This window comes from Eleginops maclovinus, chromosome 21, assembly GCF_036324505.1.
Source record: "Eleginops maclovinus isolate JMC-PN-2008 ecotype Puerto Natales chromosome 21, JC_Emac_rtc_rv5, whole genome shotgun sequence".
Classification (NCBI taxonomy): Eukaryota; Metazoa; Chordata; class Actinopteri; order Perciformes; family Eleginopidae; genus Eleginops; species Eleginops maclovinus.
The window spans coordinates 12567377-12592816 of NC_086369.1; the positions used below are offsets into that span (position 1 = coordinate 12567377).

At 42.2% G+C, this 25440-nt stretch overlaps 1 protein-coding gene across 9 annotated transcripts in view; it reads left to right on the forward strand.

Moving 5' to 3' along the window:
• Nucleotides 1-25440, forward strand: part of ntng1a (netrin g1a) — a 78899-nt gene that overhangs the window by 33135 nt on the left and 20324 nt on the right. For all 9 annotated transcript variants that reach the window (XM_063912242.1, XM_063912243.1, XM_063912247.1 and 6 more), the window contains exons 3-4: nucleotides 4687-5330; nucleotides 22371-22543. In XM_063912242.1, the coding sequence (XP_063768312.1) occupies nucleotides 4687-5330; nucleotides 22371-22543 (817 nt within the window). The remainder of the gene's footprint in view (nucleotides 1-4686; nucleotides 5331-22370; nucleotides 22544-25440) is intronic.

A 25440-nucleotide genomic window follows, 5' to 3' on the forward strand; every position in this document is an offset into this window, starting at 1 on the left:
ACTGCGCCACATGCACACACACACACACACACACACACACACACACACACACACACACACACGCCTTGCTGAGGAAAGAGAGGTAAAGAGAAATGGATAGATGTAAGGTAGGGATTATGCATGTCTGGGGAAAAGGTGGGAGGAAATCTGTTGCTGCAATGACATTTTTACAGAGTTTTAAAAGTATATGTCATAAAATATAGAAATGACTCAACGTGTGGATTGATTTAAAACATATGATATAGTAGGATTTAAGTAATTAAAGTTATTTCCCTGTTTGGGATTAATAAAAGTAGGTCTTCTTCTTCTCCTAACTCTCCTATAAATGCACCTTCTATCTTAATGCATTTTTAACCTCTATAGCAATTCTAAACACTAGCCTAACATCCAACTCAATATTGTTAGGACAGCCGTTTAAGATACAAAGGATAAGAGTGTGATTTGAAAATGACTTGAATTTATTTCCAATAAAAGCATCGCGCAAAGCATGTTTCGTACCCAACAAGCAAAGGCTGGGGGCGTGTGGCGAGGAAGCAATTTGTTGTTCTCATTAGGAGTTCCTGGGCTCTGGTATTGATAAGTGTTTAGAGATAAACTCCCCCAATCACTCTCCATCTGTCTCTGTCTCTCTCCAATGCTACAATAACAGCAGAAGCAGGATTTCATGTGGGTGTTGTCGGTTGGATGGATCCGTTGTTTGCCTGCATTGTGTGGGTCCAAATTGCATATGAATAAACAAAACATAATATTTTAGTTCTGGAGCTATCTTAAATGAGAAGGAACAATATTAGCAGCAGAGAGAGCCGTTCCTAAATGTTTTGTGCTGCACCATCCATAATGAGTTCATTGACGATGAGGAAAGCATCTCATTTCAAATAGATATATTGCAAAATATCCACAAAAAATCCATTATTGAGCACAGTGTGGAAATATTTGTCCACACCAGAAGAGAATTTAGGAGTATTAAATCTTAGGTAATTTTGTCTAACTACAGAAGAGAAAGTGGTCAATCTGTATTATAGTCCAGTAATTGTAGGTCAAATGAGGGTAAAAAAGACAAATTCACAAGAAATGAAGAGAAAAGGAGAGGAAAGGCAGAGAGAGGAAAAGGTTTTGCTATCTGGGTTACAAGTCCAAGACATCTGTCACACAAACGAGTTTTGTTTGATTGGTGGAAGCCCATTTATCTCGAAGGCTTGTCGGCAGTTAGCAAATTTATATTCCCCCTTGTCCCGTCTTCCATCAGCGCTTATGGTTTTTCCGGGCCAAGACTGTCAGCCACCGTGGTCATATCTTATTTTAAACCTAGAAACAGTCAAAAACTGGGTAACTTGTCTTCACTTCTTTTTATATGTTCGCCGTTATCTACGTTTAATGGATCACAGCTTCGACCTCTGTTTCTGATTGTTGTTGCGAATACGATAAGTGATGGTGGAAATGACACCACCACCCCCCAAGTTTGATCAACTTTTTAGCTTAAGCTTCATTCTTGGGTTCAACCATCGCTAAAAACACATGGAAAAGAGAAACAAAGCAGCATGTTATCTTTGCCAATAAGTTATTCACATTTTGCAGTCAAGTAATAAATCATAGGAAATGTGAGAATTTGCATAAATGTAAGAATAATGTAGATAAAGTTCAAGTGCCTTTACCCTTTTAATTTAAAGGATAAGTCAAAACGGTTCAGCAGAGGAACATGTTTCTGTTCATTAATTGTGGCGGTTACAGAGACAGAATTTAATATTTACAAACTGAAATACGCAGCCAGAAAAAGCCCCTTGATTTACAAATGTTATTATGTTTCTAAATTGCTTTGGACAAGTAATATGAAGGCAAATTATTCTGCAATATGTCTAATAGCCTTGTTCGGGAATGAAGCAAGAGGAAACCACTTCCCTGTGACCTCAACGCTACAAATAGTGCTTGTCTGTGGAGTGCAGCTGAATGGAATTAGTCTAATTTATTATCCTCTACGTCGCTGCATTGTTGATTTTTATTTCTCTCGTCGGGCTGGTTAAAATTAGGCTGAAGTGTTCGACAATAATGGGGACAACGCCGAAGGAATTTAGAGCAGCTCCCGAAGATTTGTGAAATCCGACAACAACCATGTACATGTTGGTTTTACATCCACCTGCACACACACACTCGAGCACTCTATCTCACTGCATCACAAGGCTAATAATCGGATTAAGCCTCTGTGTTTAGGGTGGGTCGTGGCCATCTCTATTAGCAGCAATTTAGCGTGACCTCTCCGCTCCAGCAACCTCAGCGCTGGCTCTGTAATCCACAATGGCTGTCCCCCATCCTGGCCACTTATCATCACACTGGGATTAATAGAAACATCTTTTGTAATTACAGAAATGCTGCGTTGCCATGCCGGGCGCTGTCAATTATTTTAATGTGTGCCAAACCATTAATCGGCTAACGGAGAGACCTCAGCGGCGCCCTATAGTAAAATAAAGAAAATCTGCCATTGATTTTTTCATGAGGCCGTACTCAGCGTTTCTTCTGCTTTCTCTTCTGACCAGCGGGTTTATTGATCTTCATAAAGGCAGGATTGTGTCGTTAGGCAAGGAGCGGAGGAGACAGTAATGAAAGTTTTGTAACCTGTGTGTTCGGGGCAGAGCTGGACGGATGGCCGAGGTTGCCAGGTGCTATACGCAGCACTTTCTCAGCCGCTCGGACACAGCGATCGATAGGGATACATCTCTGTCTGATTACAGAGATGTGCTGGCAGTTAGTGTGTGTGTGTGGGTGGGTGGGTGTTACAGTAATTGCCGATCACTGTATCTGCCGGATTCAGACATAAAGGTACAAAAAGCTTAACCTCCAACCGGATAAACCTGCTCACATAAAGACATTCCGCACAAGGAGTTTTCTTCCTTTTACTCGTCAAGGCTACAGCTCAGAGGTTTCTGGGTATTATGGCTTGATGGAGTCATAGGTGAATCTCATAGAAGCTGTGATTTAAAAAAGTATCTGAGCATATTTACCTAATATACTGTAATTGTAGAGAAAGATTAATTACTTCTACTTGTAGTGAAGTATATTTTCACATTGAGGTATTCCTACTTTCCAGGAAGGATCTGGGTACTCCCCTGTTATAAGAATTAAACAAATGTACTGTAGAATAGTCTGCACGAAAAAAGGTCAGTAAATGAGTGCTCCATGTAAAAACAGCATTGAAATATAATTGCCTCGTTTGAAAGTCAATGTGGTAGAAATACAGTATAATTAACAATAATAATGGGGGAATTAAAGGCACATAATTGCCTCTCTCCTCCCAAGTCTACACCTGCACTCCGCCGTCATTGAACAACAGTTTTAGTTCTCCCTCGATAAATGCACATTTCCAACAAGCCACAGAAACACAGTGAGCCATCCTGCATGCCAAGTGGGCTTTTTAGAGATGTGCACACCCCCTAAGCAGGCATAACTGTCTCATATGAGTTATTACACATCTGTCTGTGGCTACATGGCGCACCAGATGCTACAGTTAATGGCACACCTAACCTCCCACCATGAGATGGTACACTAATACCAGAGTGGAATTTTACACTGCCACTCTTTCTCCATGTCCTCGCTGCCACCGCTGCCCAGGGCTGGGAGACGCCTATAGGGGATGGTCCAGGCTGGATATTAATGGGCCCCTCCGACAGTCAGAGGGCCTGACAGAGCCCTGTTTCATTGTCACCTTGCCTTGGAGGACAAGAACAAACTTGCAAAGCTTATTAACCGAATGGAGCTGTTTCTCCCTCTAACTTACTCGATCTCTGCCTCAACGCTTCATTAGACTGTCTTACATCAGAGGCCTGATCCTCTCCCTGTGTCCTCACTCACATCGCCACACTCACACACACACAGGCACACACAGGGTGACATCTCCCACCTAATCAAGTAGTGGATTATCTTGTCCTGATAAATTGGCGCTTGTAGCACTTCAAAGTCCCTCTTGGAGGACTGCCTCCTCCCCCTGACAACTAGATGGAGTCCCCAGGGAGCAAGGAGAGAACATCGACTGGTAACGATTTGTGGTAAAGGGGACAAATGTTTTTGGAAATATCTCTTTCAAGCAAACCGTGTGAAGAATCTAAACGCTTGCAGTGAAACTCTGAAAACCACAAACCACATTAGGACATAAGGGATTAAAATATAAATCTATAATTAAAGAAGTAATGATGAAAGTGATCAAATGTTCTAAAGGGTTTAAGTGAAGTTAGATGCGCAATCTGTTTGGAAGTTAATGTGCTCTGTGTTACTGAATCAAGTGGGAAAAGTAAATTAGATACAAGAACAAAGATACAGTATTAACAGATTCCTGAGGAGCCAATGAGATCACTTGGCTATTCATGTTATGTGATGGGTTTACTATTGAATTTGTGCTCACACTTTTTTTTAAATTCAACATTAGAATGCTGGGGGAAACTGCTCTTAATTTCAGGACTGGGAATGATGGGACATTTGTAACGGCAGGATGCAACAATGCAACAGAGAGGACGCGCTGTAATGACAAGCGTTAACAGTGGTGTTGGCAGGCTCTTCAAAGATTGATTTACAACATAAAGTTACGTGGCTTTCAAATATTCATATGTGACTGAACACTATGCCCAGGAGAGCATGTATATATATTTTTTTGCCCAGACTAACAACATGTCTTCTTCCTTCTTTGTTTTGCTCTGACTTTAGGAGAACCCCTACATGTGTAACAATGAATGTGATGCCAGCACAGAAGAACTGGCCCACCCTCCAAAGCTCATGTTTGACATCGAGGGCCGTAATCCCACCACTTTCTGGCAGTCCAGCTCTTGGAAGAAGTACCCAAAGGCCCTCCTGGTCAACATCACGCTCTCGTGGAACAAGACCATCGAGCTGACTGATGACATCGTCCTCACCTTTGAGTCTGGCCGGCCCGAGCAGATGGTCCTAGAAAAGTCTCTGGATTACGGAAGAACCTGGCAGCCCTACCAGTTCTATGCCACTGACTGTCTGGATGCCTTCACCATGGAGCCCAAGACGGTGCAGGACCTGACTCAGCATACACTGCTGGACATCATCTGCACAGAGGACTACTCACGAGGGTACGTGTGGAAGTATGACAAAACAGTGCGCTTTGAGATCAAGGACCGCTTTGCGCTGTTTGCCGGGCCCCGACTGCACAACATGGCTTCGCTTTATGGCCAACTGGACACCACCAAGAATCTGCGGGACTTCTTCACCATCACAGACCTGAGGATCCGTCTGCTGCGGCCTGCAACAGGAGCTACCATGGTGGACGAGGACAAACTGACCAGATACTTCTATGCCATTTCTGACATCAAAGTCCAGGGCAGGTAAGACTTGAATTCCTCCCAGGTTCCAGACAGCTAAGGACCCCAACAGTTATGTGATCAATTCCAAAATGTGTGAGGGTAATTTACGCCAATTAAACTAAATCAGGGGTCCAACTAGGAAGCAGTGCCCTGGGCTGCTATTGCACCAATGGGGGGGACTAATTCCCTAAAGGAACATGTTTTGGATTACTTCTCTGTTTCCCCTGTGGTTATCGCAGCGACAGCACTGCTACTCAATGGTAAAGAAAAATGAGTTTACCGTTACCATTCTTTCCAATTAGGCAGCGGATCCATAATGATGTGCGGGGTTCACCAGTTGTCAGCATGTCTTAATTAACCGAGATGCTTGCGGCTTGCTGAAGCACTCCATATTAGACGCGAAATTCACCCCGTTGTCTATTAGCCCGTGGAAGACATTTCAGTCGTCAGGTCACTGCTCGTTGTAATTAGTGCTTGATTTACTGAATTCACAGAGGATCGTATAACATGAAAACAAGATCCTATTCTATGTTAGAGGAAAGGCCGACAAAAGCATCCCAAGCTCTTTGACGCTACAACAAGTCACTGAGGCATAGACTTAAGTAGATATGTTTTACACTGTGTGGTTTTTCAATTTAACAGATGTGAATATGGTGTTGGGGGTGAAAGAATGAAGATTTAATTACCCTTGTTTTGCTTTTCACACATGAGAGGATGGCAGTACAGAAGTGCAGACTGGCAGAACGTCACAACAAACGGAGGGTGGGAAGATGACGGCAGTTAGAAATATCAGCAGGGCTCAGTCACAGCAAACATCAGTTGCTCTAACCGCTGTGGTTGTGTGAAAAATAAATCAAAACGATCTCAGCTGAGGGCAAGGATTAGTATCAGGTGTTAATTTCAAGATCTCAGTTTTAGTCATTCTCATGCTCTGCTGGCTATTGTCGTACTGTTATATTATGTTGACTGCTGTGACATTATTTACACTAATATTGTCAAACGCCTTCAAGCTATTTAATGAACCTCTAATTTGTTTATTTCCTTATAATGCCATCAAATTACAATAATTCGACACATGGCTCTAACTCAATGTTTATGGGCAGGTACCCTTGAGTACAACCAGCTATGAGAATGAATGCCTTCGTCAGAAATTGAATTTTTGGCTTTTCTCCTGATTGAGAAGGTCATTCAGTAAATTAACTGGAGGGAATTTATTAACACAAAAGGGTTGGACGGGACATCCATTCAACTCCCTGAAATGAAGGGGGCAGTCATAAGCTTAGCTTATTTATTCTATCTGACTGATCATGACCAAACTCATGCATCCCTGTGGGGCTGTGGATTTGAGCAACGGCTGTGCGCCACTATTGGCCCGCTGTCATTTACCAGCCTGCTGCTTCCAGAGTGACGCTCGCCTGAGAAATGTTTTCCACTGTTTACCAAAGGTAACACATAGTTCAGACATAATGAGATGCACACTACACAGAGAGTCATCACTCTCCTTTTCCCCCTCCCATGGCGAATCACTGCTCAGTCCCTTTCTCCATGCGTCGTATACGAGACATAAGCTCCTTAACCCCCGGAATTCGGTTCTGTGAGACTCGGCGGGAGCGATTTTGCAGGGGCAGTGAGCTTGAATTTGGCATATTTCACTATGCTGGACTCGGCTGCCATCCCCCTGGATCATGAGGGAGAGGGGGTGTGGAGGGAAATACAGTAGGAGAGCTTGCAGATTTTCTGCCCTGGCCACAACCGTGTGAGAAACAAAGAAAAGCATCTAAGCTCTTTGCTAAAGTAGGTCAACCACCAAGAGAAGAAGATAGGAAAGGAAGGGAGCTTTGTAGCACAACTTTGCAGAAGTACACCTCTTTGCATTAGTAACATGCAGCCCAAGTAGTTACAGGGAAGCCTGATGTGTCATGCATGGCCATTCTATTATGGTTGATTACAAAGGAGGACCAGACCAAAGGCACTCGGGAGAAAAAATCGATGTTCAGAATTTCAAATCAAACCATGCGTGGAGCTGTGGGATGGATGTGAACAATGCATACTGCTTGGTGATTTAAATGAATTTGACACCCTTACAGTTTTCTTGTATAAGCAGGGCTAAATGGGTGTGTGGAGATAGAAAGTGTGGAGGGTTGGAAGGAATTTCTAATCACACTGTATGACTGTGGCATAATTGCTCTGCTTCTCTATTTTAAATGCTTTACAGTAACTGCAGCCTGCAATTTGGTCAACCGTCTCCCCCTCTCCCCTCAATCTCCCCCTTGTCTTCTTCTGTCCCGCCTGTGATCAATACATTGTAATTAAAGCTGGAGGAGATTCAGGCTACTAACAGATCTCTTTCTGGTTCCCAGTTTCTCTCTTTCGGCCTGTCCCCTCTCCCTGTCTCGCTTTATTTCACGTGTGCTGAATAGACTTGTCTCTGAAGGGGGCTTTGGGTTCCTGCTTTGAATTATATACAAAGACCTAGTCCCATTCCATTCCTGTCCCGAGGGACAAACACCAACTCAATTCCGTAAACCTACCATAAAGGAGTGAACTCAATTTACCAAAACAATCCTCTTCATTCGCCAAAGTTTAAAAAGCCCGATCTGGTAATAGAGTATTAGTTCCTAACTTGTCTCCTGCTGTCACTGACCAAGATATAATGTTAGCCCCGTATCTTGATCTAAATTCAAAGCTGGTGTCTACCCTGTTTGAGTAGAGGAAAGAAGTAGCAACGTTTGTTTCAACAATTTACCGTTGCACCTTTGGTAGTTGTGATTGAATTTCCAAAGCAAATACAGTATGTACCGCGGGGCATTCACACAGAAGGTCACCGTCACTTTGACTTCAGGTTAGACAGGAAATTCCCTTGAAGTGGCAAATTGTTCATTAGATGCATCCACCTTTTTTCTGGTCTAGATTCCCCATCGGCCTCGTGTTCAGTGGCTGTGAATCCCTTCACTGACCATGTACCCTAACATCTCAGGATACTGCCTTGGAGAGCCAGTCTGGTTTTAATTGTCCCGTGTTCGGTCATGGTTGAATACACATGCACTATAACTTTTGCAAAATCAAAACTCTTGGAAAGATTATTTTGAATGTTGAGCAAAGTAAGAATCGGCCTTAAAATCTCTTCCCGCAGTAATGGTGAATTCACAGGAGAGCAGCACATAGCTTCTATTTATGAAATACAAATTCTGGTTTTCTACTTCTTGGTCCTCGCCTTATATGTGAAATCATTTGGAAATCACATTAAAGACAACATTTGGACTTTTAAAACACTGGTTTGTTATTGGGATAACCTTTCAAAATGTAGTGAACATATTTTAGAGTTATATACTAAAAAGGGTATCGAATCATCCATAGTAATCATGTTTCTATGCCCAATGCAAGCGCCCACAGAATTTATATATGTCATCAAGCCTCCACACTTTAGTCATCATTCCCACTCGTTTAAAATATGTTTTTTGGACACAATTGCATTTGGTGCAAGAGGATCACTGCACATTGCAACGTGTGTGTAGTGTTAAGAAGGGATAGTGCAATGTATTTAATTGCACAGGGTTGGCCATTCTCCTCTGTCAGATATATTTCTATGTTTTGATCTGAAAGCAAATAAGTTATATAAGTTGGTTGTAGCATGTAGACTGGTTCCAATCATTCCAAAAATAATGATAAATCAAAGTTTCCATCAGAGGCGTGCACAAACATAACACATGTTAACCATTAGCTCTTCAAAAGTGCATGGGTCATAATATTGAGCATTCTAATTGGCATGTATTCCAGTGCATGTGTGCTTTGGGTACAGCTGTTCCAACTACAGATCAGCAATTTGGTGAGTGATGGCTCTATCGGATCTCCCCCTAAGGGAGGAACAAACAAGAAGTCAATCTGCTTTTTTTCCCTCCTCCCTCTCCCTCCACACCGCTTGGCTTGCTCTTAGGCCTGGCTGTAGTCGACAGATAATCTATTTGTGCTAATTTCATGTTTCTCCCTGCCCACTTCCCCCTTGAATAAGTCATTCCACTTGTCTACCCTCCTTAGTCTCTGTCTGTCTCTCTCTCTGTGCCACCATAAGCATCTATTTACCTTTTGCTGTGCTCTGCATTTCAGCCTTTTTTTTAAATCAGCAGTCTGCATTAGTCATTGTGTGGGAGAAAGCCTCGTTGGTAGGAAAGGCCGAGCTGAGAGGTCCAGATAACATGGACCATCTGTTATAATCCACGCCACATGTTAGATTTATGGCTGTAATTAAATGACCTGCAGCCTTTTGTTGGTCCAGCAGAGTCAAGAAATGTATTAGAGATGTAAGAATGCTTTAATGTGTGTCTCTCATGTTTACTGTGGAATAATGAGAATGGAAGTGGCACATCCAGGGATCGCTCATGGTGGCCACCCAGATGTAAAGTGGTTGTAATCAGACAACCAATTAATTCTTCTGCCATTTATCAGTTGGTCACTTTGTTGGCCACACTGTCACTTGTTCCATAGTGTACACAGTTTAGGCTCAAAGACCACATTATTAAACCCAGTCCCAGAACACCGTGCTTACAGTAATGTGCTTAAGTGTTTTTGTAACGTAAAGCAATGATAATCAAAGCATGAATAACATTATTGATTTAGTCAAATACCGTAATTTCCTGACTATTGAGCGCACCTGAATATAAGCCGCACCAACTAAATTTTAGAAGAAAAACTTTGTACATAAATAGGCCGCAACTGTCTATAAGCCGCAGGTTTCCAGGTGTTGTAACATGAGATGTTCACACAGAAAGACTTCTAACATTTTTAATTACCGCTTTTTTCCAGACAGTGTCTGAATTGAACAGCCTCAGAATGGCTTCATCACACACTTTCTCAGTCTCTCCTTCGTTGTCTCGCTCTTGCGCTTCCTGCTAGAGCGCCCCCTGGTAGCCGTTAGCCCGTAAAAATATATAGATTAGCCGCATCGTTGTTTAAGCCGCAGAGTTCAACTAACAGGTGACCCCTGGTTGGAAACTGAAATATCATGGCTTCTCATTAAAGATTTGACTCTGATTTGACTAGATGTTCTTAAGACTATTGTCCTGTGGGGCAGAGTAATTAACTGCATGTCAGTAAGATACTTCACCTCACTTTACCCTCCTTCAGTGTTACTTTTTACCAGCCATCAGCCACTCCCTGATGCTCCTAAACAGCCCCAACTGCCTCTTTATTTCCTTTGTGTTGTCTTCCTTCTTCCATCAACACATACATCGCCTGTCATTCCTTACTTCCGTCCAGGTTGTTTCTCAACTTCTCTAGCTTTGATCCTCCTCCCCCGGTTTGTCTCTCACTGACGCCCTCCCAGCTTGACTCTGCCAGGTTGAAGAGCTCAAAAGAAATGTGTATCAGTTGGGGCAGGAACTTTTCTGTCACGTTCGTATTTGCTTTCGGGGAACCTGCTTGATAAGGCTTTGAAAAGTATGCATGGGTGTTCGAACAACAGTTTTTTTCTGGGGACCAAACTCCAGCTGCAGAGAAGCAAGGTCAACTCTGCATGAAATAAATCCTAGTATGATGTATTAGTTTCATTCCTCCCTGTAGAGATATGACCGGTCCTCACACCTGCCGTCCCCGTAGTGTCCTCATACAGCTTAATCTAGATAAAGAGAACCATAATGTTGAATTTGTTTCCTGTTGTTTATTTGTGTTTAGCATTTACCATTCACGATCTTTTACTCAAACATGTCCCCATCTCCCGGCAGCTGTAGTGGGTGTGTTTCTGTGTGAGGCGGAATTAATATAGAAGCTGCCCCCCCTATCCAATTAATTGCATATCTCCAGCTGCAAACACCTCCCCAAGCAGTACACTCGTGAACCGTGAAGGTAAAAAGGAAAGAATATGCGGAGAGGGCGGACTTGAAAAATGCGATAGGCGGAGGCAGAATATGAGATGCGTCACCATGGCACCAGTAGAGCGTGGTGCACAATATCTAAAGGCCACAGCTGCCTGCGCACAGTGATCTGCATATAGCTGCCGGCAACATCGGACCATCGTCACAATGTCTGTGTCCTTCATGGCAATGGACAAAAATGGAACATATTTCTAGAAATATTCGTGATGATTTCCTGTCAATCACGCCACAGTTCAGATGCTTAATTAGCTCCCTGGCACTGTGTCAGCCTGTCGGTCCATCACTTCAGTCGCTATATCATCGAAAGACTTTGGTGTGCCCTTGCTGTACTCTGGCGCCAACGTGAGGTTAATATTTGCTATCCCCCAAAGCAGTTCTAACTTACTGACACATTATCCTGCAGGATGTCATTTTTTAATGGTGCACCATTCAAGTTTTTTGTAAGATAGACTTAAAAAATGAAGCTTAAGAAGTGAATCTTCCTTAACCAAATGTGTAAACAGCATTTAATTCATCAGGCTACTTACAAAGGCCTTTTATTTTCATCACAGGGACACTACAGCATATCACAGAGAAACAATAAAATCCGCAGCTTCTGTTGAATTGATTTCAAAATCAATATGTTATTTCTAAGTACTGCAGTTTTAAAGAGATAAAAGCTCCATGCAGCATCAGGTCAGACAACGTGTGCTACAGGACGTCGGGTTCATTTTGTGCCACAAAACCCCAACGTTTAGTTTGTATTATTTCTGTTGGATTTAAACTATCATATCAAAACCATTGTGGATTGAAACGTGAAGCAAATCAAGCATATGAATTTAAGACTCCGTGTTCATAAAGTTTTCTCTGAAGGTTACAAAGTCTGCGCTGTGCTGCGGATGTGAGAAAAATGATATCGCTTGTTTGATTTGTTTTGTTACGGCAAACAAAAACTTTGTCTTTATTGTTCAAGGGCATATGTCTGAGTAGCTCAACAATACTTCCACTACTTTTTTCAAAGCAGCGATTCCTCTAGCTACTTATTAAAACCTCCTCCCTCTTTCCCCACTCTCACATACAAATGGCAGGATGAAAGCAGGATGGATTTTGACTGCTTAGTCTCTGTTTGCTGAATTGCCCCTTTCCAAAGACAATCCAGCTTAAACCTATTGTACTGTACTTTCATAAGGCCCATGATATTTCTCTCTGTTTCTTATATTCATAACACAAACAGCAGTGTTTGCTTTCAGCTTGCTCCTGTCTGAAAGAATTTGCTGCATGCATTGATAAAGGAGGCTTCCTATAGAAACCTCTGAAGGCGTAGTTTATGTGAGAAAATGCACCACGGTGAAAGTGGCAATATTTGCTCTTAAGATAGATGGTGCTGTAAAGGAAAGCTTTTACTGCAGTAACAAGAGTCAAAGATATTCAAACACTTAGAGCATAACTTTGAACCTTTCTGTTAAACATACAAAAGCCATTTTTATATTTTGTGTTTCTCACCTCAACACTGTATGTATAATGTAACACACAATTAATACTCACAGTATTTGTAATATTTTGAATATTTAAATATTGCATTTTTTAAGTCTGTTTGCTTCTTTGCAGTGTTTCTCATTATCGCCTTTGTGAACTGATTGCTATCTTTCTTTGCATGTTGCTATTGTTCTGCAGACCATTTATCATAACTAAATACGAACCCACTCAAGAACAAAAAATGTTTCGCATTCACTTCGGGTGCCTTCTGTTTCTAAAATCAAATGATGTTTCGCACTGAGACAAATCCTGCTTCCTGTAAATGGTACCGAACAGATCCTGAGTTGTGTGATAAAATCAGACACACTGAGAGCTTTATGTTCAAATGAATTCCAGTGATGAGCCGCCATGTCACTGGCATTGAACACGGAGAAGGTGTACAAGCCAATCCCTTACTGTTTATCACAGGCCAGAGGAATGAACTGAGTCCAGAGATATGAGGAGGAAAGCTACAAGTGACATGAAGATTTTATCAGCGGAGCAGAGGACTGGCGGCGCGTCGCCTCAAAAAATCCCATTCCCGTTCTCAGGGATGAAGCAACATTCATTTCTCTCTTCAGAAGTTAACTCTTAACCTGGCTATACACTTGTTTTCTATGGAGTGCTGCATTGCTGATAATGTAGATCTTTTGAGATTTCTCTCAGATTGGGTTTAGCAGGGGGGGCTCACTCTGCAGGTGTTTAGGAACTACAGGGTAATGGTTTCCAGTCCTCGAATGTATATAGTTGGGTCCAGGGTTGCAAGAAGGGCCTGGTTTATTCCTATTGAAGTTGCTAAGTGGCGAATTAAGCTAAAATGGTCTTTCTCTCGAGTATAATTCTATAAAAATGTATTAGATGCACTTTCTGGGGGCTTGGCAAGGATTGAGTGGCCTGCTAACAAGAGTCACCAAGGCAATGCATCCTGCCCTTAAGCAAGGCATCCTTACTGTATTTGCTTGGGGAATCGTGCTGCAGCAATTCATGATCACTTCCCATTAATTCGTGTGTGGTTGTGTGTGTGTGTGTGTGTGTGTGTGTGTGTGTGTGTGTGTGTGTGTGTGTGTGTTTGTGTGTTTGTGTGTGTGTGTTAATCAAGAAAATACATAACAGAGTTCTCATCACTATAAATAGCCAGCACAGACAACAGATTGGAATTATGTCATGGACTGGAAGACTGCACTGCTGAAGTCCCGTGTGTGCGTGCGTGTGTGCGTGTGTGTGTGTGTGTGTGTGTGTGAATGGGATTGCATTTGTGTGTGTACATATCCTCCAGGCAAAAGCCATCCCATATTTGTTCCATAAATCCAAATCTGGTCCAAAAGGAATTCAATCTAAAAAAACCACACACACACACACACACACACACACACACACACACACACACACACACAAAGATAATGCCGGCAGCATCTTTGATTCCCATCATGACCCATACATTAATACGCCCCCTACAAACCCATTTATTATTTGCTTACTGTTTACATTCATATCATGACGATCTCAATGGATACAACGAGCCATTTTCCAATCTGATTTCTCATAAAGCCTTTTGATCTCCAAGTTAAAGTAGCCAATTTTTCTGCATTGTGCCAAATAAGGGTCTGGGGCACAGAAAGCAGCCATATCGGGGGCTTTATCTCTGCTTCACTGTCGACAGAGCACATTCAACATTCATGTGGTGACCCATTTCATTAATGGAGAGGCCTTTTTCAACGTGTCTTCCCCCCGTCTTTGTCGGCTACAGCCTCCCTCATAATGGGTGCTCCTGTCAGGGTTTCATGACTAATCCCCTCATTGACCTCTCCTTCCCTTGCAGCCTCCACCGCCACAGTGATGATTTGGTAATCGGTATAGATGTTGGCAACACTTGCATTGTCGATGCCATCTGGAGAAACATAAAATACTCAGCCCGGAACTATTTTCAACATGGTTCTGTATTTAATGTATTATGTGTTGTATGCTTGTGACTGTTATATCAGTGGAATATTTAGATTTGGAAGGTAGGGGTAGAGTAAACAACCAAGTTAAACAGAGATTGAATATTTGACATGCATTCATAAATACACAACTGTCTTCAAGTTCCCCGAAAAAATGGTTTCTTTCATTAGTTTAAGTGTGTACCATACATCTGTACTAAATATGACTTATTTGCCATAAGTGCAATCTCTTCCCTAGCATGACTATGTAACTGTCACCATATCTACACGTTTTTATAAATGTATATTTTATAGAAAGCTAGAATTTGAAATATTTTGGCATATGATGTAACATAATGCAGACTTGTGCAGAAGTGTCTGATATCAAAGTTGTTGCATGGCAATTAGATTGTCTGATCTTAGTCATAAATCAAACGTAGAAGATTAAAAATACTATAATTAGGCGCCAAAACAAAGGTTTTTTAAAGAACCGACAACTCCCTGACCAAATATTCCCACTTTTATCAAAGTGAAAGAAAGGGGTGATGATTTACAATTATAGAATCATGAACGCCGAAGACGCTTGGCTTTCTCTTATCAGTGAGACATCCCCCTGAGCTTGCAATATCGGTATGTGTGACTAGAAGAAAGCCACGTCAGTGAAGAAAACACCATTTGGCAGTATGTCCCCCATCGTGAGCTGAAGCAGACATTTCTAACAAAGGGAGAAGTGTGGACAGCGTCATCACACAGTCCCTGTTTGTCTAATTCTCCTTGTGTTCACGCAAATACGCACACACAGCGAGAGTGACGATCTGTTTAGATCCCAAACCTCCCCAAGCGAGATATTTGATTCTGATCTGAAGACGACAGGGAGTGATGAATAAAAACTGCTTGATAATGGGATCATTGAGTCATGAAAAGTGATTCTGAGCAAGTTATCTTTCGGGGAGGCCGATGAATGCAGACGCTCATTATGTATGGCTATCCAACGGTGCTCTAGCCTTCAAGCAGAACAGGAGCGCACAATAGAGCTGCACCTGACAAAAGAGATGAAGAATAACAATCAAACAAAGAAAAAGTGCTGTACCGGATTTTCCAGACCTATGCTCTTTTAGCAAGGTAATGTAAGTTACTGGAGCATGATGTCTCACTGGAGGTGCTGAATGACGGATTAGAGGATGCTAGATGTTGGTTGGAGGGTCTGGGGAAGATGTAAGAGTTTTGAATTACGACGCTGTCCAAAACAAATCCCACACATGTACGTACCAGTTATTTTTAAAGCAAATATTTACCACTGACCCTCTTTTTTTATTTGTGTTATCAGTGATCCATTTAACAAGCCTTTGTGTATTGGACTATTGGATTTCCAATAAGGAGAGACATCTGAAGCCCTGCCGCTATTTTGGCAGATCTCGTGACTTTGCACCCTCAGATGAATATTTTGCACCCTCAGATGAATATTTTGCACCCTCAGTTGAAATGAAAATAATTATGACAAGTGCAAGTTTCAAAGCGCACCTTCTATTTTGGGTAATGAATGTGCGGCAGTTAAACAAGCAAAAAGACTTAGAGGTATAGGTAAATCTAGATCAGCGTAAGGTGCTTATAACACGCTTTCAATTATCTAAATGATACTTAACCATCAGGTACTAGGCGTATGTATAGCAAAATAAAGTAGTAGTGATATTATTCATTGTTCTGAACTGCAGATCAAATCAAAACTGCTTTTGGACAGTGAGTACGCTTCCATAGGCAACTTCACCCAGATGTTAATTCATAAATACCTTCCCCTGCTGCAGCGGTCGATCTGCAACAATAAATCCGTGAGAATAGTAAAAGTAAAAGTGCCAATTTTATAAATGTGTGGTGCGGTTTGTAGGAATACCCTCCAGTTCTTACGTTAACCCAAATAGCAAATCACTAAATTAGTATTTTTCTTTAAAATATTGTCTGCTCAAAGGTTTGATATGGCCCTATATTAAATAAACTCATTACAGTCTGAAAGCACACGTCCTGGCTCCAATGTCAACACACAACTCAGATATTTTCCTTTTGAATCCTTTACACACACACAGGGTTCGGGTTTGGGTTTATCAGGGTCCCCCAGTTATTTGCAAACCCAACAGATGACACTCATACCGCCCTGAGCTTATAAAGACGGAAAGGAGATGCTAAGAATTAGCCCCTCTGCTAGCTGGGAAAATGCCAACATGTTCTGTAATTTCACCTGCTCTCCGGGTCCTTCCCTGGCTTCAGTTTCTGGTCCCTGGCGGGCGTAGCTTTTGGAGTTGTCTGCTTCAGACATTGGGGATTATGTAACAAGGATAAGTGTTGGCAAAGCTTAATGGCGGGTGACATTAGCAAAAGTAACAAGATAACAGAAGACATCTAAGAAGTAACACTTCTTAGTTGTACATTTTATATTTTCACCTCATTTGTGGTGTTATTCATATGATTAGAACCTTATCAAAGAATAAGTGAGACTTAAAATGTATACTGTACGAAAGTGTTGGATAATTAATGAGAAAATGTGTTGGTGTGGAGGAGTCAAAGGTTTTTCTCCTGCTACATTACCCCTGCTCTCTCTTACTTTCCACACTTACACTCTCTCTCACACAGAGGTCAAATACAATATAACCTCTCGTTTGCGGATGAGCTACCGACCCAAACGGATCAATGCTGCAGAATCTTTGGGGAGTTACTTCCTTTAACAGCGCCAGTCATCAATGTCGCTTATGAAATGACAAGATCGCTTAATATCTCTTCTCCACCTGGCCTCTCCTTGAATCTCTATGGCACTGTCCTCCCAATGATGGAGCTCTCTTTCTCTCTCTCTCTCTCCTCTGCAGTGCATTTTCTGTGGCCGGGTCCACAGCCAATAGTCTTTAGCTGAGAGCAGTATCAGTGAGGCCCAGCATGTCGATTCTATTGAACTACCTTGGCTTGTCGCAGGCACTAAAGACCCCCTGATTGACTCCTGCTTGGATGGCATGTCCAACTGCATACATTAGTAATGTTGAGGATTCGATAGATGGATGGCCCGGATGGATTGATACAGGCAGGCGAGACATTTACCTCAAAGCCGGGAACCAGAGAAGGACTGAAGCAGCAGTACAAGAATCACAAAATATATTGTTCCTTTAACTTGGCTGCTTTTTATTATAATCATTTTAGTTTTACACGACTGCAAGAGTTTATATTTTTAATGAATTACTTTTAGAGGAACATACAACAGAAACCGGAACACGTATCCAGCTCACCAAAACAATCATTAAAAATAATTTAACGTGCTGCAACTGTAAAACCAGCTGCCACAGGTCAGCTAGGTCAGCATCCGAGTGAAAGTTCAAGACTTAATTGGCTACCTAAGCTTATCACTTTTTTACCAATACAAATATAATACTGCAATCATGAGCACAGCCAGGCTGTAAAATTAGTTATGACTTCTGATTCAACCCCCTATGTATATTGCATTTATACAAACTGAACCTAATTAAAAATATGATTTAAGAACAGGTAACAACTGCACAGCCTGGTATCTTTCTTGCTTTTATTTCTATTAACGATAAGGGTTAGACTTAGGGTTAGACTAGCCTTCAGTCAGACTGGGTTTTTACCTGTGTAAAATCTGTGCATTGTACTGTGGACTTAAAGCTGAAACCATCTTCCGACAGAGTATACAAATAGTACATCAGTTGTAAGTTACAAACGCTATATATGTCTTATATTTACTGTTTAGTTGAGCCTCTGACTAACAGTTTCTTCCTTTACTCCAGTCATATGTATTCACCTCGATGTGAGATCTGCAACAAGTTCAGTAATCTCCGATAGGTTAAACTGCACGTGTAAATACTTAAAAGCCCTATAATTCAGTTGCTCTGTAAATCACTTTTTTGCCTGCAAACAAAAATTGGCATTTAAGACAGAAGTAAAGAATGGGCCATGATTCTTCGCACAATCTCCATTTTCCTCTAAACTGCATGCTTTCTGATAAAGAAGGATGCAATTAAGGGGAGGTTTACGGGCGAGGTCCATCCCAGGAGACATGGTGCTGATATCTCACTTCTTCCTCTTCCTCCCACAATGCAAAGCAGGCTGGGGGAGAGAGGTAGAGGAGGCAATTAGTAAGTAAGACGTAAGCAGACAGGATGATCTGTTTCAAGCCAATACAGACCAGAAACAGATGTCCCCACTTCGTCAGCATGGAGTGATGGTCCCTTTTTGGTTGTGTGTGTGTATGTGAAATATTATCTGCACAAACCTCAACAGCCACTCGTGTGTTTTTATTTCATTTTCATCACACATAATTAAGCCTGAGTGCTCTCTGAACCAACAGCCCCCCAGGGCATCTCCCCCACCCCACTGCCCGACCTCTGCGACCCCCTGTCTGTTGTCATTTATTTGCACCACACACTGAATCCAGACACCGGCTTTAAAAAAGTGTTTATTAGCCGTGTTTGACCCAATTGGCTTGCGTATGAAAACACCTGGGCGTTAGATTGAAATTTAATTGCTTCACTTAGTTAACCCACTTAAGGACCATGTTGAGTTTAGTCTGCTCAATTTGTTGGGATCAGCAGCTTTGTGCGTCGGGGATGTTGTAGGCTTGGATTATGGATAATTACTATCAATTAGTGGCTGATACTTTGGCTTTGAAGCTGCTACCAGCTAAATAGAGCAATGTCGGGGAAGGAACTTGGCTGAACAAAACGATGTAGCTATTGGCTGAACTAATAGAAAGGACACAGACCTTTTTTTTCCTCTGTTTGTGTTTGTGTTTGCTGGAATCATCAGTGGGAAGGCGCAATATGTCGTCTGCCCTCATGGTGTCGATCAGAATCCCATTACTACAGAGGTCATAGACACACTGCTTCAGGTGAGCTAAGTCCGTTGGGCCGCTCTCATTTCCACCAGGATAAAGAAAAATAATACATTTGGGCCAAACAATTGTTCCTGTCTCCCACATTTCAAGAACTGTAAACTTTGGTCAGATTTGAGCATATGTGTGCTGCTTCCCCTCAGAAAAAATGGAATGTAAACGTCACTCAAGGTTTTCTCTTTTTTTTTTCTCTTTTGCCAGTCAAGCAATTTGAGCTCATAGCCTCATGGGTAATTTTATGAATGCATATCAGGACCTTTAGCTCACAGCCGGTGGCTGGCACACTCAATATTGCCTCAAGCAATATCTCTTTGAGAGCACCACACAAAAACAAAGATGCTTTAGCTCCATGAATATTTATTAACAGTAGTTTAAAATGACAGACTAATAGGTGGATGCAGAAGAGAGATATGAAAAGAATGATATAAAGAATGACGGAGTGAGAAAGAGAAAAACCTACAGAGGTTTCAAAGTGAAGCGGACCCAAAAGGGGAATGAAGACAAAAATTGCACACTTTTGGGAGCGCTGGAGGGAGTTTGCTATTAAATGGCTGCTAAATGCTGTTCCTTAGCTCCTTCTCTGAAGCTGTTGTTGCTGGCACAGCGGTGAGGGAGCCTCCCTTGGTATCCACATTCAGGGGCCACTGCTGATTGGCAGCACATCAGCGCTTGTGGGTATAAGGCCCTGAGGGCCTGAGTGGCGGCCTCCATCATTATGCCGGCGGCGCTATCATTTCTGGACGCTGATTAAATTGTTGCCGATGTTAAAAGAAGCTGAAGGTTAAACCACAAAGGACCATGTGAAGTCGTTTCACAGCTCATCCTCTACCCGTTCCTCACAGACACACACAGACACACACACACACACACATTCTCACACACATAGACACACTTACAAGACTTAAGAAGACTTATAACAGAGAAGGAAAGGAAGTGAATTGAACAGCGCCGTGTAGGACTCCATTCTGTTCCTGCCTTGATTTAATGGACGCTGACTTAACTCACACCACTTTTTCTCGATCAATCCCTCTATGTCTCACTGGGGTCTGGATATTACTGCCATAGCTGCTGAAGATTTAATCCAGTGTTACAAAGAGACGTCACAGTCTAGCTCCTCAAAGTGGACTCCTTTCGAGGCTCCTAGAGTGCTGGCTATTATTTATTTGAGAATACTTTAGTTGAATTTCTTTTAACATGGGTGCTTATTGCCTAGATTAGGTAGTAGGATGCTTTCAGGGAAGTGCCTTCCTGTGAGAAACATCAGTAGATATCACGCAACAAGACAAATGTGGACAATTATATATCTATACTGTATGTATATATAATAAGGGCAGCTAGGATTGCATTCATTTAAATGTGGATCGTTTAAAACTCAAAGGTTGGATTACCGTTCAGTAGTGAGTGTCAGCCTTATTACTGCTCACATCCTGTAGCTACAACATGGACAGGACATGAGAAGCATGAGAAAGGGAATGCTGATTCAAAATGTTTTGGACATGATTTAACAACAGGTGTTTCGCTTACTTCTGCTAACCTTATATTCTGGAATGGAGTAATGCCATCTTTCCATGTAAATAACAAGCTTTGTATTGTGCCATTTTGTTTGGCTCTTAGCATTTAATCCTAAAATAAACAAACACGGTTCCATAATTTCCGGATGAGTCATGCGTTGTTGGAAGTCATATTTCCAGTTTTTATTTAAAGTTGCAGCCAGTGTTGGCATTGGTACTGTGTCATGACTCATTCTGCACTTAGGAAACATTACTGTTATCTTAGAAAATAAAGCATCCTCCTGCTGGTAATGTTTGGAGCGTGCGTCGTGTGACATTTCTGCATCAGATCTCAGTTCAGCCCTTGTTCAAGTATTTTGTAGCACAACACCAGAAAAAGACAGAGGTGGCTTAATCATTATTCCACAGGATAATACCTACTGTACATACAAGATTTATAGATTTAGAATAAGAAAATGTAATCGTTATGGTAACTATTTCTAATATATCTTAAATGGTCCTTTCTTGAACTGCTATGACACAAGGCTCCATGACTACCTTTGCATAGCAGAGTTTGAATCGACTCACATTGTCTTCTATGGAAAGTTCTTTGAACGGAAGTCTAACAATTCCCCATATTCTTCAAAGCTCGCTGAACGAGGATCATAAATTAATTTAACAGATAGATATCCCCTCAATGCTCATCTAGCCACAGCACAAAATGAATTTAGCTGACTTTATTGTTAAATGAAGGTTCTGCAAGAAGGATGTGCATGAGGATTAAGTGCACCTTAAGGGAGTCCCTCTCTCCAAAGTGGAAATGTGCTTCTGAGATCTCATCTCATATTAATTTGTCATAGCTAACGTAGCCGGGCTGTTGCTCACCGCCGCCCTCTGGCTAACTCTGAGCTATTTCTCGCCTCGCAGATCCACAAGCCTCTGTGCCTTCATTTTCCCAGTGCTTGTTCCACAATTTAACTTGGCTTGTTTTCATCAGACTCCCCCTTGCACCTCTTTGTCCCTCTCTCCCTCCTCATCTCCCCCCGCCCATCGTCTATGACCTTACTACCGTTTTGCATCCTCCAGTGGGACAATTAAAACTACCTTCCCGAGTGGAGGGGGGGGGGGGGGGGGGGGGGGGGGGAGAAAAAGGGAAGAAATAATGATGCCAGATTTGCTCGTGCAACTGCTTGCCTTTGAACTAGCTCCTCTTAAACTGAACAAGCAACTGTTGTAGCCGGTCTGACTGTGTTCCAATGCCACCGCTAGTCAAGGACATGCTGCCCTTCAGCCAACAAAATAAAATCTGTGTGTTGTTCATTCAGTGCCAGAAAATTCACTCATCTTAACGTGGTTGTCTCTTTTCAACTTCCCTCCCTCTCTTCCCCGCTCTCCACCACTTTTGACAGGTGCAAGTGCAACCTTCACGCCAACAGCTGTGTGTATGACAAAGAGAAGTTGAGCTGCGAGTGTGAACACAACACGACTGGGCCCGACTGTGGCCGCTGCAAGAAGAGTTACCAGGGCCGAGCCTGGAGCGCTGGCTCCTACCTGCCCATCCCCAAGGGCACTGCTAATATCTGTGAGTACACACACACACACACACACACACACACACACACACACACACACACACACACACACACACACACACACACACATTGAGTAATTAATGGGTAACATCACAATGGAGGTATTAATACAGATATAGATATGGAAATGATATTAAAGACTTCCCAAGGCATTTGATGCAGGATCCCAATTAGCAGCATCCTGTGTGTCATCTGTGAGAGTTGTGAGGTTTCAAAGCAATGCAAGGCAATTACAAATGAAACGATGAGATAAAAGTTTGTGGAGCAAACACACTGCGGACTTACCTTCTGTTTTGGGTGTATATAGCACAGGATGTTTTCCTCTTTGCTTTTGTCCTTTGCTGTGGTTTAGACTAATCAAACTGTTTGGAAATATCAAGAGCAGATAGTGGACCAACTAATTACACAATTACAGCAACTACTAACTGAATGAACTGAAGCATTCACATTTAAGGGAATGCCCTTCTCCATATTAGCAATAAGTTATAACTAATATACCACACATGTTGCAGTGTGCAGTAGGATTATTGCTATGTGATTGTTAAAGGCTTACAGCAGACACCCTGTGTCCGACGTCACGCTTTGTTACTGTCTTCCTATCCTTTTAAAAAACACCCACAACATGTAGTCAGTAAGGGAAAAGACTGCCTGCCCTCTGCTTCAGTATGTGCAAACTGAGTGTGCAGGGTCAGGGCTGTAGTGCACGTTAACTGTCCCTCATTCAAATGATCTCAAGTATTCACATCAACAGAAGAACTGTGTGCTGCTTTCTGCATATTTCTGAAGAGTGTTTCATCTTCAAACTTCTTGTTATTTTAAAGGTTTAGGTGTAAAATAGGCTCTAGACATGACCTAGAAACACATTCACTAATGTAAGCCATTAGCCTTGCATGTAACACTTAAAACAGAGTGGAATCCTGATGCTAATGATTTAATCTCCCAAAAGCGCTACAATCAATAGCATTCACGTTAGCATAAAAACCATCAATGTCGTCCCATTCTAAACCTCTCCGGTGTGCCTGCCATACATCAGCTAAAACAACAGGGAGAAGAGAGGCAGTGGTATAAGTTGGAGCGTTCCGGGATTCATTTGTAAGCCTACGTTTTATCCCGCTCCGTCCCCTTATTGCCCCTGCTGTGATTTCTTCTCTCTGTGGTGCTCGAGGACTCTGGGCCACCGGCTGATGACTTATTCTGCCTCCCAGAGGATCCGTGTTATGAGATTTAGGGAGGGTTAGTAAAATGGCCATTCCCAGAGCCCAGATTGACAGCACATTATTAAAAAAGGTGCTCATCCAGACCTCCTTATTTCCCACACACACATCCATAACTACTACACAAGGACACACACTCTCCCTTTGCCCTGCAAGTGATGAAAAACTGTCTTAGTATAAAGTGCATTATTATACTTTGTCTTGGAGGGGGAAAAATCCATAAGGTAATAACACAGTAGAAAATCTATAGAAATGCAAGGCTATCCTTCCTGAATATAGAAAAAAAAAAGGCTGACAGAAAAATGCATCTTGTGCTGTTTTGTATTTTTCAAGCCAATTCAAGTCCAATTCCAAAAGTCTGCTTCACTCTCTGTGTTTTCCCCCAAACCCAGTGAACATATGGCAGCTCTTTGGAGACAAATTTGTCAAAGATGAACATTTAATTAAGATTTAATTTCTTTTTACTATGCCCATCAAGACGTCTGATGCGATAAGGAGATCGATGAATCATCATCCGGAGGGGGTGTGGAGTTGGGGAGGGGGCGGGGGAGATATTTTGTCGTACAATGGCGTGAAGAAGAAGAAGAACATGATTTAAAAAGTGATGAAGAGAGAAAAGGATGGCGGAGATAGAAGGAGGGGAAGTGGGCATCACTCTCTGTCACAGCTAACTCAGCCTTCTGGGGTGGCTCTGTCTCTCTCGCTTTTCCTCTCTCCATCTATGTCTCTCGCCCCCTCTCCCCCCTCACCCGTCTCTCAGCCTCACGCATTCTCCTTTTTTCCTCTGTGGAGACAGAAGGAGAGGGATCAGTTTGAGAATTAACCATGGCAGTTCATTTCACTGTGGGGCTGAGGACACTGAGGGAGATAGAAGCTGGCGGGGGAGGGGGGGCAGAGATGGGTGGCCTTTAAAAAGTTGATTTTGAAAAGTAAAAATGTACCCTCATTTCAAATCCTTAAATGCACTTGAAACTGGAGGACTGGGCTTTTTTGCAGCGTGTCTGTGTCTGAATGCTATGAGTTGTGCAAAATGCAGTTTTTGCTGTCTTTTATACATAAATATGTGTCCCCGGTGTGTAAGGAGACTCACAAAGTGTCAAAAAATACAACCCTCTCTCTTTTCCTCCTTACCCACATCTCTAAAAACGGGGGTACAAACGAGCTGATCCACATTTGCTGTCGATATGACGTCACATCGGAAATGTGGGCTGGCTTTACATTGAACTCCTGGCAACGTCCCACCCACGTGACACGTCCCAACCTATCGTCCGTAATATACAGTCGCAAGCTGAATCCCCCCCCGCAGCACCTCTCTGTGTGTCTGTGTGTTCAGCAGGAGGGACTCAGCACTTTTCGAAAACGGGGCTGAAACAGAGGTATAGCAGACCTGTAGCCGAGATCTGTTTGGTATTTTGAGCATATATATTTGAGACCCATAATATATGCCATAAAAGAGCATAATAGGAGACCTAAAAAACACATTAGCTTAGCATTTTAGCAACGGTGTGCAAAGCTAAGGAACCTTCGACAACAATAAAGCTATTCAGAAAACTCATAATTTCAGAACCTTTTAAGAGATTGAGTGTTTTTCTGTGTGCTGCTTGATAAAGGGAATAGATCTCATTGTCAGGACAGGATTAGGATACACTTGTTCAGATTTAGTAGAAGCCAGC